Source organism: Vombatus ursinus, unplaced genomic scaffold, assembly GCF_900497805.2.
Source record: "Vombatus ursinus unplaced genomic scaffold, bare-nosed wombat genome assembly UNPS02014852.1, whole genome shotgun sequence".
NCBI lineage: Eukaryota > Metazoa > Chordata > Mammalia > Diprotodontia > Vombatidae > Vombatus > Vombatus ursinus.
In genome coordinates, this window is record NW_020954630.1 from 299,411 (window position 1) to 312,405 (window position 12,995).

General features: G+C 46.7%; 1 protein-coding gene across 24 annotated transcripts in view; it reads left to right on the forward strand.

Moving 5' to 3' along the window:
* SSPO (SCO-spondin) overlaps positions 1-12,995 on the forward strand; it is a 99,517-nt gene that overhangs the window by 65,952 nt on the left and 20,570 nt on the right. For 22 of the 24 annotated variants that reach the window (XR_003567216.1, XR_003567217.1, XM_027841076.1 and 19 more), the window contains 11 exons: positions 263-359; positions 495-694; positions 1,216-1,382; positions 6,151-6,311; positions 6,577-6,797; positions 6,991-7,077; positions 7,271-7,426; positions 7,917-8,144; positions 8,482-8,649; positions 10,994-11,125; positions 11,260-11,506. Coding sequence is in view for 22 of the 24 variants with exons in the window: in XM_027841076.1 (XP_027696877.1) it covers positions 263-359; positions 495-694; positions 1,216-1,382; positions 6,151-6,311; positions 6,577-6,797; positions 6,991-7,077; positions 7,271-7,426; positions 7,917-8,144; positions 8,482-8,649; positions 10,994-11,125; positions 11,260-11,506 (1,864 nt within the window). In the remaining 2 variants the exon portion in view is untranslated. The remainder of the gene's footprint in view (positions 1-262; positions 360-494; positions 695-1,215; positions 1,383-6,150; positions 6,312-6,576; positions 6,798-6,990; positions 7,078-7,270; positions 7,427-7,916; positions 8,145-8,481; positions 8,650-10,993; positions 11,126-11,259; positions 11,507-12,995) is intronic. The other 2 variants (XM_027841082.1, XM_027841097.1) reach the window with 1 other exon arrangement.

Sequence of the window (12,995 nt, forward strand, 5' to 3'; positions counted from 1 at the left end):
AACCACCTGATGTTTCTTCCAGATTCTTGTACTTCTCAGGCCTCCATTTTCCCCTATGATTCCATGGTATGCTCCAAGGGTTAGATGTTTCTATCCCCCTGAGCCAAGAGGGCCCCACATCCAGGAGGGGAACCCCATTGGAGAAAGAAGTTGGGGGAAAACCAGATAAATTTGGCAAGCTGAACTCCTCAGGGGAACAGGGAGGGTAGGACAGGGGACTATGCTATCTAGGGTGCTCATATATGTGAACCCTTCTTCCTAGGGATCCCCGAGAACAGAAGCCGTTCAGTGGGATCCCATGTCAGCTCTTGGGAGAGTCTGGAGCCTGGAGAGACTCTGATGGGTCCTTGTGACAATTGGTGAGGTGGTTTGGGGTAGGACTGAGAGGGAGGGGATGGGGTTTGGAAAATGGCCAGGTTAGTACATAGAGTTAGCTGGTGGGGATGACATGGGCCCACTAAATTTAGATTCCCTCTTCTCCGTTATCTTCCCAGTACCTGTGTGGAGGGCACACTGCAGTGCCAGGAAGTGCCTAGCTGTCCAGGTCCTGGGGGGTGGACACTATGGGGCCCTTGGGAAACTTGTAGCATGTCCTGTGGAGGTGGAGAACAGCTACGTTCCCGGCACTGTGCCCGCCCCCCATGCCTGGGCCCTGCTCGCCAGAGCCGGACTTGCCATACTCAGGTCTGCAGAGGTGAGTTCTCTGAACTTTCGGCCCACCTACACACCTCCTTGTGGTCCTCAGGCCCTCCTTAGTCCACCATTGCCTTTCATCCCTTTCTTCTGCTTTGAGGATGGGTCTTTGACCTACACCTCCACAGTGGGGAAAAGACTTTGAAATCAGGTCTCAGCAGCTTTATGAAGGGAGAAGGGAACCTGGTACAAACAAGGTCACTGGGGGCAAGAGGCGGGGAATATAACCTTCCTTATGATAGAAATGTTGCCTTAGGTAGAATGTTTTCTGGGACTAAAGGGGAAAAAAAGCATTTATTAAATATTTACTGTGTGCCAAGCTCTGGGAGGGGCACATAGCCTGTGCTAGGAATATGAATGGTCATAAGTTAAATATATTGATGGAGACTGAAGGAGGCCCTGGGCCAGGTTCTTACTGTGAGCAATGGGCTAGACACCAAGCATGCCCAGAGATGGACACCTGAGCATTGAAGTGAGTGTGGGTGACAAGGAGGACATGCTGAAATAGGTGTCTTCTCATAGAAGCAGGCTGCCCGGCCGGAAGACTATTCCGGGAATGTGAGACGGATGAAGGTTGCCCCTTCTCTTGTGCCCACGTCACCCAGCAGGTGGACTGTTTCTCTGATGGTTGTGAAGAGGGCTGTCACTGCCCACCAGGAACCTTTCAGCATGGCCTTACCTGCATACAGGTCAGAGCTCACTTCCTCCTTAGGAATCATCTTAACTTACCCCCGACTGATTTCCTTTATGAGCTCCTCCAAAATGTACTGAGTTTAAAGATGTGTCTTTGTTTATTAACTCCTCATTTTGTGGGTAGATGCTTGGACATATTGTCTGCATCCCAGGCCTTGCTAGGTACTACCTGCTGCTGCCTGTAGCTACACTAGTCTCCAGAGACTAGTAATTCTCCCTCTACCCTCTCCCTGGCCCCCACCCCCTTTCCTAGGAATGAGCCTATCCTCTATAAATGTTTTCAGCCAACATCACATATTCCTACCCAGGAAGATTTACCCCTAAACCACTGTGGATCAGGAACTCAGTCTTAGAGCTAATTTGGTATCCTTTTGAGTGAGGGCTTTTGTGTTTTTTTGTGGCCTGGACCCCTTGGTCAGTCTAATGAAGCCTATGACCTCTTCTCAGAATAATGTCCTTAAATGATGGAAGGAAATGCTAAATTTCAGTTAGAGGTTAGTGAAAGTAAAGGCATGATTTTCTTTTTCCTATCTAAAGACCTTCTGAAATCTATCCACAGACCCCTTTGGGGAGTCCTGCTCTAGGGCTGGAAGTGACCCTTAAAGATTCACCCTTTCATTTTACGGATGTCTTTTGAAGTACTAAGCACAGTTGAAACATAGTAGGTGCTTAACAAATGTTTATTGATTGATGAGGAAATTGATACCTAGAGAGAGGAAGGTCAAATAAGTAGTAAGTAGCAGAACCACTTTACAACCCAGCACTCTGATTTGGAATCTAGTGCTCTTTCCATCACACCAGGCTGCAGAAATCCCAGGCCTTTTCCACTTCACCTTGCTACCTGTCCCTCAAGCTCTCAGAGCAGGCATATACAACATATGGTCCATGGGCGGTATGTTGTGCAAGCCTATTTTATATCCTCTACCTTTTCTGCAGGCCACTCGAAATCCTTTGACAGGCCACAGGCAGCCTGCGGACAGTATGTTGTGCAGGCCTGCCTTAGAGACAGCAAGGTGGTGCAATGGATAGCATACTGGGCTTAGAGTCAGTAAGACTTGAGTTCAAATTTGACATCAGATACTTACTAGCTGTGTGGCCCTGGGAAAGTCACTACATCTCTGTATGCCTTAGTTTTCTCATCTGTAAAATGGGAATAATGTGAAGATTAAATGAATTAATCTTTGTAAAGCACTTAGCACAGTGCATGGCACATAGTAGGTGCTGAATAAACACTTGTTTCCTTCTATGTGGCACATAGTGGGCATTGAATAAATGCTTGTTTCCTTCCTTCCTTAGGGATCTTCAGAGGAATTCTACTGATAGTAAAACTAGGGGATAGACAGGAGGCAAATAAACAAAGGGAAGGAAGAAGGTTCTCTGGCGAGTAGTTGTGCTCACTCTCTGCGTGTTGTAGATTTGCTGACTGGGCCCTTACCTCCGGCTCAGAGCTTGAGTGCAGAAAGCTTTAAGAGACTCTTACACTTCTCTTCTGACCGCCATCTCGTCCCTGGCTCTGCCCTGGTCCCTGCCAATACAGAAGTGGGTCAGCTGGTTTTTTTCCCTCGCTTTAGTTCTGTAGCCAATACCCACTTTCTTGGCTGGGTGCTATGAGAGTTAGTGTTGTGTAATGGAGAGAATATAAGGATTAGACATTGGTTTGAATCCTGCCCTGACACTTGGTAGCTGGGTGGCCACAGATAGAGATATAGTCACAGATATAGTCACAGAGGTGACTATACCTCTCTGAGCCTCAGGTTCCTCATCTGTAAAACGGAGATAAAAATGCACCTGTACCACCTAACCCACAGGGCCTGTCTTGAGGAAAGCATTTTGTTAAACTTGAAATTGCTATAGAAATGTATTCTTCCTAACCTGGGCCTTGACTCATGCAAGGAGAAAGGCACATTCCTGCCAGTGTCCCAGAGAGTCCAGTCTGGCTTCAGACTGTCCCAAGGGGACCTGATGGCAATTGTGCCCGTTAAACTAGAGAAGGGCTTCAAGACCCCAAATGAGATAACACGTGCAAAGCGCTTTGGAAATTTTCACATGTTATACAAGTGCCAGTCATTTTGTAAACTGCCCGGCAAACCTTAAAGCACTATATAAAATCATTATTATTTTAAAAAATATTGTTATTATCCTGTGTTTTCTACTGCCTGATTTCTTCCTGGTTTGAACATAGATTCTGCCTCTAATTCTTTGATCTAATTCTATGCTCACTAGTCAGCTATTAGGGCTGACAGGTGAAAGTAAACACATTCTCCTTTTGTCCTGTTTGTCCCCCAGGAAAGAAGGAAATAAGCATTTTTAAAGCACCTACTATGTGCCAGGCACTGTGCTAAACACTTTACAATTATTATCTCATTTGATCCTCACAAGAACCTTGTGAGGCAGGTGCTATTATTATTCTCATTTTACAGTTGAGGAGACTGAGACAAACAGAAGTTAAGTGATTTGTCCAGGGACACACAAACCTATAAGTATCTGAGGCTAGATTTGAACTCAAGTCTTTCTGACTCTAGGCCTAGTGCATTATCCACCTAGGCACCTAGAGCTGAAACCTTAGAGATTAAAAAGTCGAACCCTCTCATTTGTGAATGAGGAAACTGAGTCCTAGAGACTTCAGCTGGCTTCCTGAAAATCATCTAGGTAGCAAATAGCAGAGCAGGGATTCAAACCCAGGTCTCTGAGCTTCCAGATCCAAGTTGATCCAAGGGCCATTTCCAGTCATCCTGATATATATCTGGCCACTGGACCCAGATGGCTCTAGAGGAGAAAGTGAGGCTGGTGACTCTGCACCGCCCTCTCTCACTTAATCTGATTCTGGCATGGTTGTTTTTGAGATCCAAGTATTGAAAGAACAGAGAAGCTAGCTGGTGCAGTGGATGGAGCGCTGGGCTTGGAATCAGGAAGATTAAGCTTCATGAGTTCAAATCTTCAGATACTTACTAGCAGTGTGACCCTGGGCAAGTTCCTTAACCCTGTTTGCCTCAGTTTCCTCATCTGTAAAATGAGCTGGAGAAGGAAATGGCAAGCCACTTTAGTATCTTTTCCAAAAACAAACAAACAAACAAACAAAAACACTGTAGAAATGTTGAATGGCTGGCCCCAAAAGGGAGTCATTAGTGACTGAATGCCAACTTGGAAGGATGTCTCTAGTGGTGTGCCTTTGGGATCTGTTTTTGGCCTTGTGCTGTTTAATTTGTTTTTAATCGATGACTTGAATAAAGTCATAGATGCTGTGATTATTGAATTTGCAGATGACACAAAACTAGGAAGGATAGCCAGAAGTGAACTGGAACCAGATTATTAAATTTTCAGTGTGAGCATTTACATCTTGGGAGTCAGGAAATGCTACAAATCAGGGCTTGACTTGTTTTGTTGACTGTCTAGATTTGAGAAAGGGATGGAGAAAATGTCAATAATGCAGGTTAAACTCAAAATTATGTTATGTGTGCAGGTTTTTCTGTCCCTCTCAGAAAGCCAGCTGTTAAACATTTGTCAGCATATCCCTGGGGAGAGCTAACACAGTGGACTATAGGACCCCAAAAGATTTCACAACAGACTAGAACATTTGGCTGAATCTGGTAAGATGAAACTTGGCAGGAATAAAGGTGAAGTCTTCAAAAAGTTGACTTCAAAAATATAAGATAAGGGACGTGTGGCTAGATAGTAGTTCCCCTGGAAAGAATTTGGAAATTTTGGTGGGTGGACCACAAACTCAATACAAGTCAAGAGTATGTTATGGCAAGCGCACAAAGCTAAGGTGGTCTTTGCCTATGTTGAAAGTCAGCATGTTCAGAACTTTTTCTGTTGTTGTTGAGTCATTTTCAGTTAAGTCTGACTCTTTGTGACTCCATGTAGGATTTTCTTGGCAGAGATACTGGAGTGGTTTGCCATTTCCTTTTCCAGCTCATTTTATAGATGAGGAAACTGAGGCAAACAGGGTGAAGGGACTTGCCCAGGTCACACAGCTAGTAATTGTCTGAGGTCAGATTTGGACTCAGGAAGATGAGTCTTCTGGATTCCAGGCCTGTCACTTTAACTGCTGAGCCAACTGGCTGCCCCATGTTTAGAACTAGGGAAATAGTAATCTTGCTGCCCTCTCTCTTGGTCAGATCATATCGTATTGTGGGTGTTGCGGGAGCCACCTTTTAGGAAGGACATTGATGAGCTGGAGAGTATCCCTCAGAGGTGAATCAGATTGCTGAGGGGCCTTGAGATCATGCTGAATGGGAAACAGTTGAAGGAAATGAAGATGTTTATTGATAGTGACAGATAGGTGGTACACTGGATAGAGCTCTGGGCCTGGAATCAGAAAGACCTAGGTTCAAATCTGGCCTCAGACTTTTAATAGCTGTGTGATCTTGGGCAACTCACTTAACTGCTGCCTGCCTCAGTTTCCTTGACTGTAAAATTAATAATAGCACCTATCTCCCAGAATTATTGTGAGAATCAAATGAGATAATATTTGTAAGGTGCTTAGCATAATGCCTGGCACATAGTAGGTGCTATAGAAGTGTTAGCTATAATAATAATAATAATAAAAATAATTGTTATTATATGTTGTAGAGAAGATTCTGGTTCAGGTACAGTTTGGATAGGGGAGCTTCTGAGGTCTCTTCCAGCTGTGAGATTTTTGAGTTTCTCTGACCTTCCTCCAACTTGTCTCAGACACAGCCCCTGCTCAGGCACCTGGTGGGAAGGGAACATTTTTTTTCCCTACCATAGCTGACTATATTTTTTCCCCCTCCATTTCCTCAGGAATGCCCATGTGTCCTGACTGTATCCCTGCTACGGGAGTTGGAAGCTCATAGCCCAGAATCCAGGGCACCTCTGCCCACCTTGGGGGACACTGGTCAGCTCCTGGGGCCTGGGGATGAGCTAGATCCTGGCCAAACCCTCAGAATGGGTTGTAGCAACTGGTGAGATGGCCTGGGGGTGGAAGGGAGATCCTGGAAACCTAGCTTAGAAGAGGGAAGGTTAGGAGAGTGGGGGCCAGGGAAGGTGGAGGAATTGAAGGAAGAAGGGCCTGAGGGGGAGGAGGAGAGTAAAGGCAGAGGTCATGCGGGAAGGGAATTTGGGGCTCTCGTCTGTTCTCTTTTTGATCTTTACAGAAGCAGGTACCTCAGCTAGGCTTCTTTACTCATTCTGTACCCATCTCCATGTGTTCTCCTCCATTCTCCTCAGTTCCTGTGCCCACGGGCAGCTCACCTGCTCCCTCCTGCACTGTCCTGTGACTGGGGGCTTTACTCCCTGGAATCAGTGGGGGCCCTGCTCCCGCTCCTGTGGGGGAATGGGCACCCGCACCCGCACTCGGAAGTGTGCCCACCCCAAACCTGCCCATGGTGGCCAGGACTGCCAAGGACCCCGCCAGGACCTTGAATACTGTCTCAGCCCAGACTGTCCTGGTGAGTGGGAAGTGGAGAAGGAAAAGGAGGTGGATGGGCAGATTGGGAAGCAGGGTTTGGTCTTCCTCTGTCCAATTCATCCTTTACCTCTTTGCTTTTCTCTCTTTATGGGTCTGTATTTCTGTCTCTGAATTTCCCTCACTTTCTTTGCTTCTTTCTCTGTCTGTCTTTCTATCTCTGTCTCTATCTCCAGCTGTCTCTCTATCATTGTCTGTCCTGATATTCCCTTTCCCCACAGAAACTGAAGGATCCACAGTGATGCCAGGGACAGCCCTCCCAGGTATGGCCTGGCGCCAGATTCTCTGGCCCGGTACTCCTTCTCTTCTGTTTAATGGGCTCCCAATCCCTTTGCAAACCCTTCCTCTTATCACTTCTCTTCTGGAGGGGGAGAGCCCTTAATTTTTTTTCCTCCTGCTGGAGGAGCTGAGGGCCCATTCCTCTTCTCAGACTAAGCCTCTGACCTTACCCCCCAGGTGGCTGGGGGACATGGTCCCCTTGGTCCCCCTGCTCGCGAAGCTGCACAGTCCTAGCTCATCCAGCCCTTCGTGGCCGGAGCCGCCACTGCCTGGCCAACTGCACCAGTGGGGATTCCATCCAGGAGCGGCCTTGCAACTTGCCCCTGTGCGCAGGTAACCCTAGCCATCTCCTGGATCCCCCTACCACAGGGGCCTCCAATCCCTGACCTTAACCCTATCCTCTCAACCCTGCATGGGAAAACAGATAGCTCCTACCAAATTCCATGTTAATGGTTTATACCCTTAAGTACAACATACTCTTCAAATCACTCTCTAAGCATTGTCTTATCAAAATGCTTCTGAAGATGGGTTGTTATCCTTATTTGACAGAGGGAAAGACTGAGGCCCAGAGAGATAGAGCTGAATTGCTCAAGGTAATACAGCAAATCAGCACTTAAGCCGGGATCAGAGCCCCCATCTCTAGACTCCTCATCGGGATTATAGTTTGGCCCTTGAGCCTAGGCTGGTGGTGTCGTCTCAAGGTTAGGATTCTGGTTTGATCTGGGGAGAACCATCCAAGTGGCCCATTCAGGATGAGGAGAGTTTAGGAGATAGGGGATTGGTCCAGTGAAAGAACTGACCTCTTTTGTATCCTGTTCCCCAGGGCAGCCTCCCTCTGCAGCAGTGCCTCTGTGCCCTGGCCCAGGTTGCCCTGGGGGCAACTGCTCCTGGACAGAATGGGCTCCTTGGGCCCCCTGCTCCCGGAGCTGTGGTGTGGGCCAGCAGCATCGCTTACGGGCATACTACCCCCCTGGGCCTGGTGGGCGTTGGTGCCCTGACATTCTTACTGCCTATCAGGAGCGCCGATTCTGCAACCTGCGGGCATGCCCAGGTAAGGGGATGCTGTTTGAGGTAGAAAGGGGCACCATGAGGAGTTATAGCATCTCATGAGTAGTGGAAGGGGTCAGGGAACCTGGGTCCATGTTTGGTCACAATGTCCATCCTCAGCTTTTCCTCCTGTTCCCATATTGGCTTTCTGCCTGGGTTCAGTAACGTGCCTGACGTCTCTTCCGTTGCCCCAGGACACCCGCTGCCTATCTGGGTGCCCTGTAGTTTCTTATCTAGTATGAGGTATCCCCTGAAGACATTTTTGGCAAGCAGGAGGTATCGGAGGGTGATTATGACCCCCTGCCTGTGTGGAAGCTGATCCCCTTCATCTCCTCATACAGTGGCTGGAGGCTGGTCTCATTGGAGCCCTTGGTCCTGGTGTGACCGGAGCTGTGGAGGAGGTCGCTCACTGAAGAGTCGGAGCTGCACCCGCCCTCCACCCAAGAATGGGGGAGCCCCCTGTGCTGGGGAGCAGCATCGTGTCCGGCTTTGTAACCCTGAACCTTGCGGTAAGGTAACAATAACCACTCAACTGAGATAGTGAATCGGAAGCACTTTGGACACCAGCAAAGTGTTGGAGAGTTGTCAGCTATTATTATTATTATTATGAACAATAGTTAAATTCTGTGTGGCACAATGGATGGAGAGCTGGCTTAAAGTCAGGATGACCTGGGTTTGAGTGACACCTTGGACTCATACTAGCTGTGTAACCCTGGGCAAGTCATTTAACACCTCAGTGCCCCAGGAAGCTCTTGAAATTCCCTCTCTGTATTGATAGAGGATGTTTCCCCACCAGCAGTTCCCAATATCAATAAAGTCATGGATCCTATTTAAAATAAAATAAATTATTAACATGATATCAATACCACTAAGAATTCTTTTATATAGAGATTTCTACTTTGCCAAGAGTTTTCCTACTTCTTAGCATGTTTGAGCCCTGAGACAACAGTGTGGGGGGATGGCTGGGCAGGGATTATAATCTTCCTTGGGCAGATGAGGAAATTGACAGGCGAGGCCCCAGGGCACGGGCAGTCTCCCAGTCTAAGCACCTGGGGATGCTTTTCTGTCCTAGCTTGGGTCCTCCATCCTTGATTTTCTTCCCTGGCCTTTCCACTGCCAACACCTGTTGTTTCAAATCCAAGGTTTGTTTTTTTTTTTCTTTCTTCCCCAACAAAACTGGAGGGGAAGACAAAGCTTCTCACCTAATCTTACTTTGAAGCAAGCACAAAAAAGGGAAACAGAGGTGGCAAAATAATCAACTGAAGGGACAGTTATAAAGTGTGATGACATCTCGAAGTCCCCCATCTTGCAATATAAACTGAAAGTGGGTTTCTATCGGAATGTAAATAGAGATGTACCCAAATGCTGCTGGGCTTCCCTTTGGAGATGCAGAGTTAGATTTGATAAGGACCACTGTATTCAAGGAGTTTACACTTCCATAAGAGGCAGTGTGTGATGTGGTGGACAGAGATCTGGTCCTGTAGCCAGGAAGACCCAAGTTCGAATCTGTAGTCCCTATGGGCCAGGTGACCCTGGGCAAGTCCATCTAATTCCTTAGTGGTCCATGCCAGAGATGTCAAATGTGCAGCCAGCTTCCCTGAACCAGATTAAAATGTAATTGGAAAATATTAACAAAAACAAATCAGAATGCAGCACACATAGATAATGTTAATTTGTGGTTTTCTAAGCCAATATGCAGGAGGGATCTATTTCTCTTTGAGTTTGATACCACTGGTCTAGGCAATAGTCTAAGACTGTAAGTTGCCCGGAGGAGGGGCCAGCTTGTATTAGTAGAAGGCATTCCCTATACTACTGAAATCACAGACCTGGTCCTTGTCCCTTCAGTCTTCGAAGATAAAAGACATGCACATAAATTACTTTGACACAGGGAAAATTGAGATACCTATCAAGAAGCAGGCTAGGCAAAGTGCCCTGATCATAGGATCATAGGTTTAGAGCTGAAAGGGATGTTACAGACCATTGAGTCCAACCTCCTCATTTGCAAATAAGGAAACTGAGGCTAAGAGAGGGTGACTTGTCCAGGGTCCTACAGCTAATAGGTATATGAGGAAGGTCTTCTTGATGCCAGATCTGGCACATTGTCTTTACTGCCACTTACTTGCCCCTCAAGAACTTAGTCACCTTTAGATGGGAGGCAGAGGGGGAAGATCAGGAAGGGCTTCATGGAGGAGGTGCAGCCTTAAAGCATGGGAGAGACTTCAACAGATGGGAATGGGTATGTGGGGAGGGGTTCATTCCAGGTGTGGGGGATGGCCTAAGTAAAGGCACTGAGATGGATGAGGGCAGAACTGAAGTGGGACATAGACAAGAGCATATAAATGGGAAGGAGGGTAGTATGAGACCAAGGTGGAAAGCTATTAGAATATTCTAAGCAAGAAGAGATGAGGACCTGAAATAGAGAGGCTACAGTGAGAATTGAAGGGAGTCAGGGATTAGAACCCAGGTCTCCTGACTCCTAGTGCTCTTTCTGTTACACTATGGTTGTCATCTTTTTATGGCAGGGGAACTGAGTTGGGGAAACTTCAGGTATCATAGCAATGATGGTTGATTTATCAGTTGATCAATCAAATGAATATAAATTGAGAATCTACATTATGCTCATCCTCATGCTAGGCACTGTAGGGAATACATAGAAATGTTAGATGAGGTCCTTACCCTCAAGGAGTTAAGTCTTGGAATGAGACATGGTGTGGAATGGAGAGATGAGGTTTCCCTATGACCCTACAAGTGTCCCCAGGTGTCCTGATGGTGGGCATTAGAGATGTGCTGGGGAGGGGAGAGGGAGAGCGCTTCACCATGGGCCCTCCTTACTCGGCCTGTCCTCATCTTTAGAGGAAGGCTGCCCTCCAGGCATGAAGATCACAGACTGCGCCAACCGATGCCCGCGCCACTGTTCTGACCTCCAGGAAGGCATTGTGTGTCAGGAAGGCCAGACCTGCACACCAGGCTGCCGCTGCCTGGAGGGTATGTGCCCATGAAGAAACTAGATGCGGGGCAGGGTGGGAGGGATTGGCAGCTCCTGTTCCTCCGTCCAGTGCTGGCTTCCCACTGTTCAACAGGTGGGAAGCACTCTGCCTATTCCTCTCTCTCTCCTCCAGGATTCCTGGAGCAAGATGGAGGGTGTGTGCCAGTTGGGCACTGTGAGTGCACTGATGCTCATGGGTACAGCTGGGCACCGGGGAGCCAACACCAGGATGACTGCAATAACTGCACGTGCCAGGCAGGGCAGCTGTCCTGCAGTGCCCAGCTCTGCCCACCACCTGCATATTGTGCCTGGAGCCGCTGGTCAGCTTGGTCACTGTGCAGTCGTTCCTGTGGGCAAGGAGGGCTGCAAAACCGCTTCCGGTGAGGGGATGTCCTGGTCCGTGCTCGGCTGGCACTTTATTTTCTCTCTTCAGTCCTCTGGATCCCTCCCACTCTTTCCTTGTGTTTACTTGGGCCTTCCTCCCCTTGTCCCCAGCTCCATCTCCCCTATAGTTCCTCTTCCTCTGTCCCCCTGACATCTCAATCTCCTCCTGACATTTCTACTTCTCTGATATCTCTCCTCTAATGTCTTTCTCCTCTGATGTTTCTCTTTGCCAATTGTCTACCTCCCCTCCAACAAATTGGGTTCAGTTTCTGGATATGCTGTTTGCTACTTGTGTGACCTTGGGCAAATCATGACTTTTCTAGGCCTCAATTTTCTCATCTATAAAATGAAAGGGTCAAACTGGATCAGTGGTGTGCAAACATTTTTTGGCTCACGTAATAGCAATAATGCCAGATAGCATTTATATAGTGCTTTACGATTTGCAAAATGATTACATGTATTATATAATTTGATTCTCACAACAACCCTTGGCAGGGGGAGGGGTTTGGTACTATTATTATCCTCATTTTACAGATGACAGAGGTGAAGTGACTTTCCAAGGGTCACACAGCTAGTAAGTGTTTGAGGCTAGATTTGAACTCAGGTCTTCCTTTCTCCAGGTCCATCACTCTAAACTTGACAGCACTTTTGGAGAGTCAGGATAATTGAACATGCATAGCTTTTCTTCAATGATAGTAGCTGTTTTCTTTGAGTAAAAGTTCAAGGTCTCATGTGTTTTGATATTAGTGCATAGGGGTAATAGAGATGTTTTGTTTATTTTGTGAACAATAATTTTGTGAACAATTACCAGACTTTGTATGTAGGGTAAGTAAAATATATATTAAACAAAATTACAGGTTTTTAAAAATCTGCAATAACATAACATCCAAAATATCAGTCACACTTATTGAAACTAAACTCTTAGCACATTCTTTGAGAACCTGTAGACTAGATCTTCAAGGTTCCTTTCTGTTCTAATCCTATGGTCACTCTTGTTTCTCTTCCTCAATGTCTCTTGCCAATGTCTCTCTCCCTTTCATTTTTTCTCTCTTTTCCACTGTGCCTCTTTCATCCCTCAGTGTCCGTCTCTCTCTAGGATGTCGTTTCTTTCAACTTGAACTCTGTCCCTTCCTCCCCTTGCTCGATTACATTGCCTTCCCTGAATTATCTATCACCCCCTTATGAAGTTTCCCTTTCTCTAAATTTTTTTAAAATACTGAATTAGAAAATCATCAACAAAGGCAAAGATTTCCCTATACAAAGAAGGTCCCCAAATGGGGATTGTATACAAAATTATGAATACATTACATGCTGTTGATTTTTTAAAAATGTAGATTAAATTCAGTGTGGAGTGCCAATGTTGCCCTGCTTGTCTATGTCCCCTTCTGAACTCCCATTTTCCTCTGCATTTTTTGAAGGTTTCTTTGGCACCTCTCTTTTTCTTCTTCTTCTTCTTCTTCTTCTTCTTCTTCTTCTTCTTCTTCT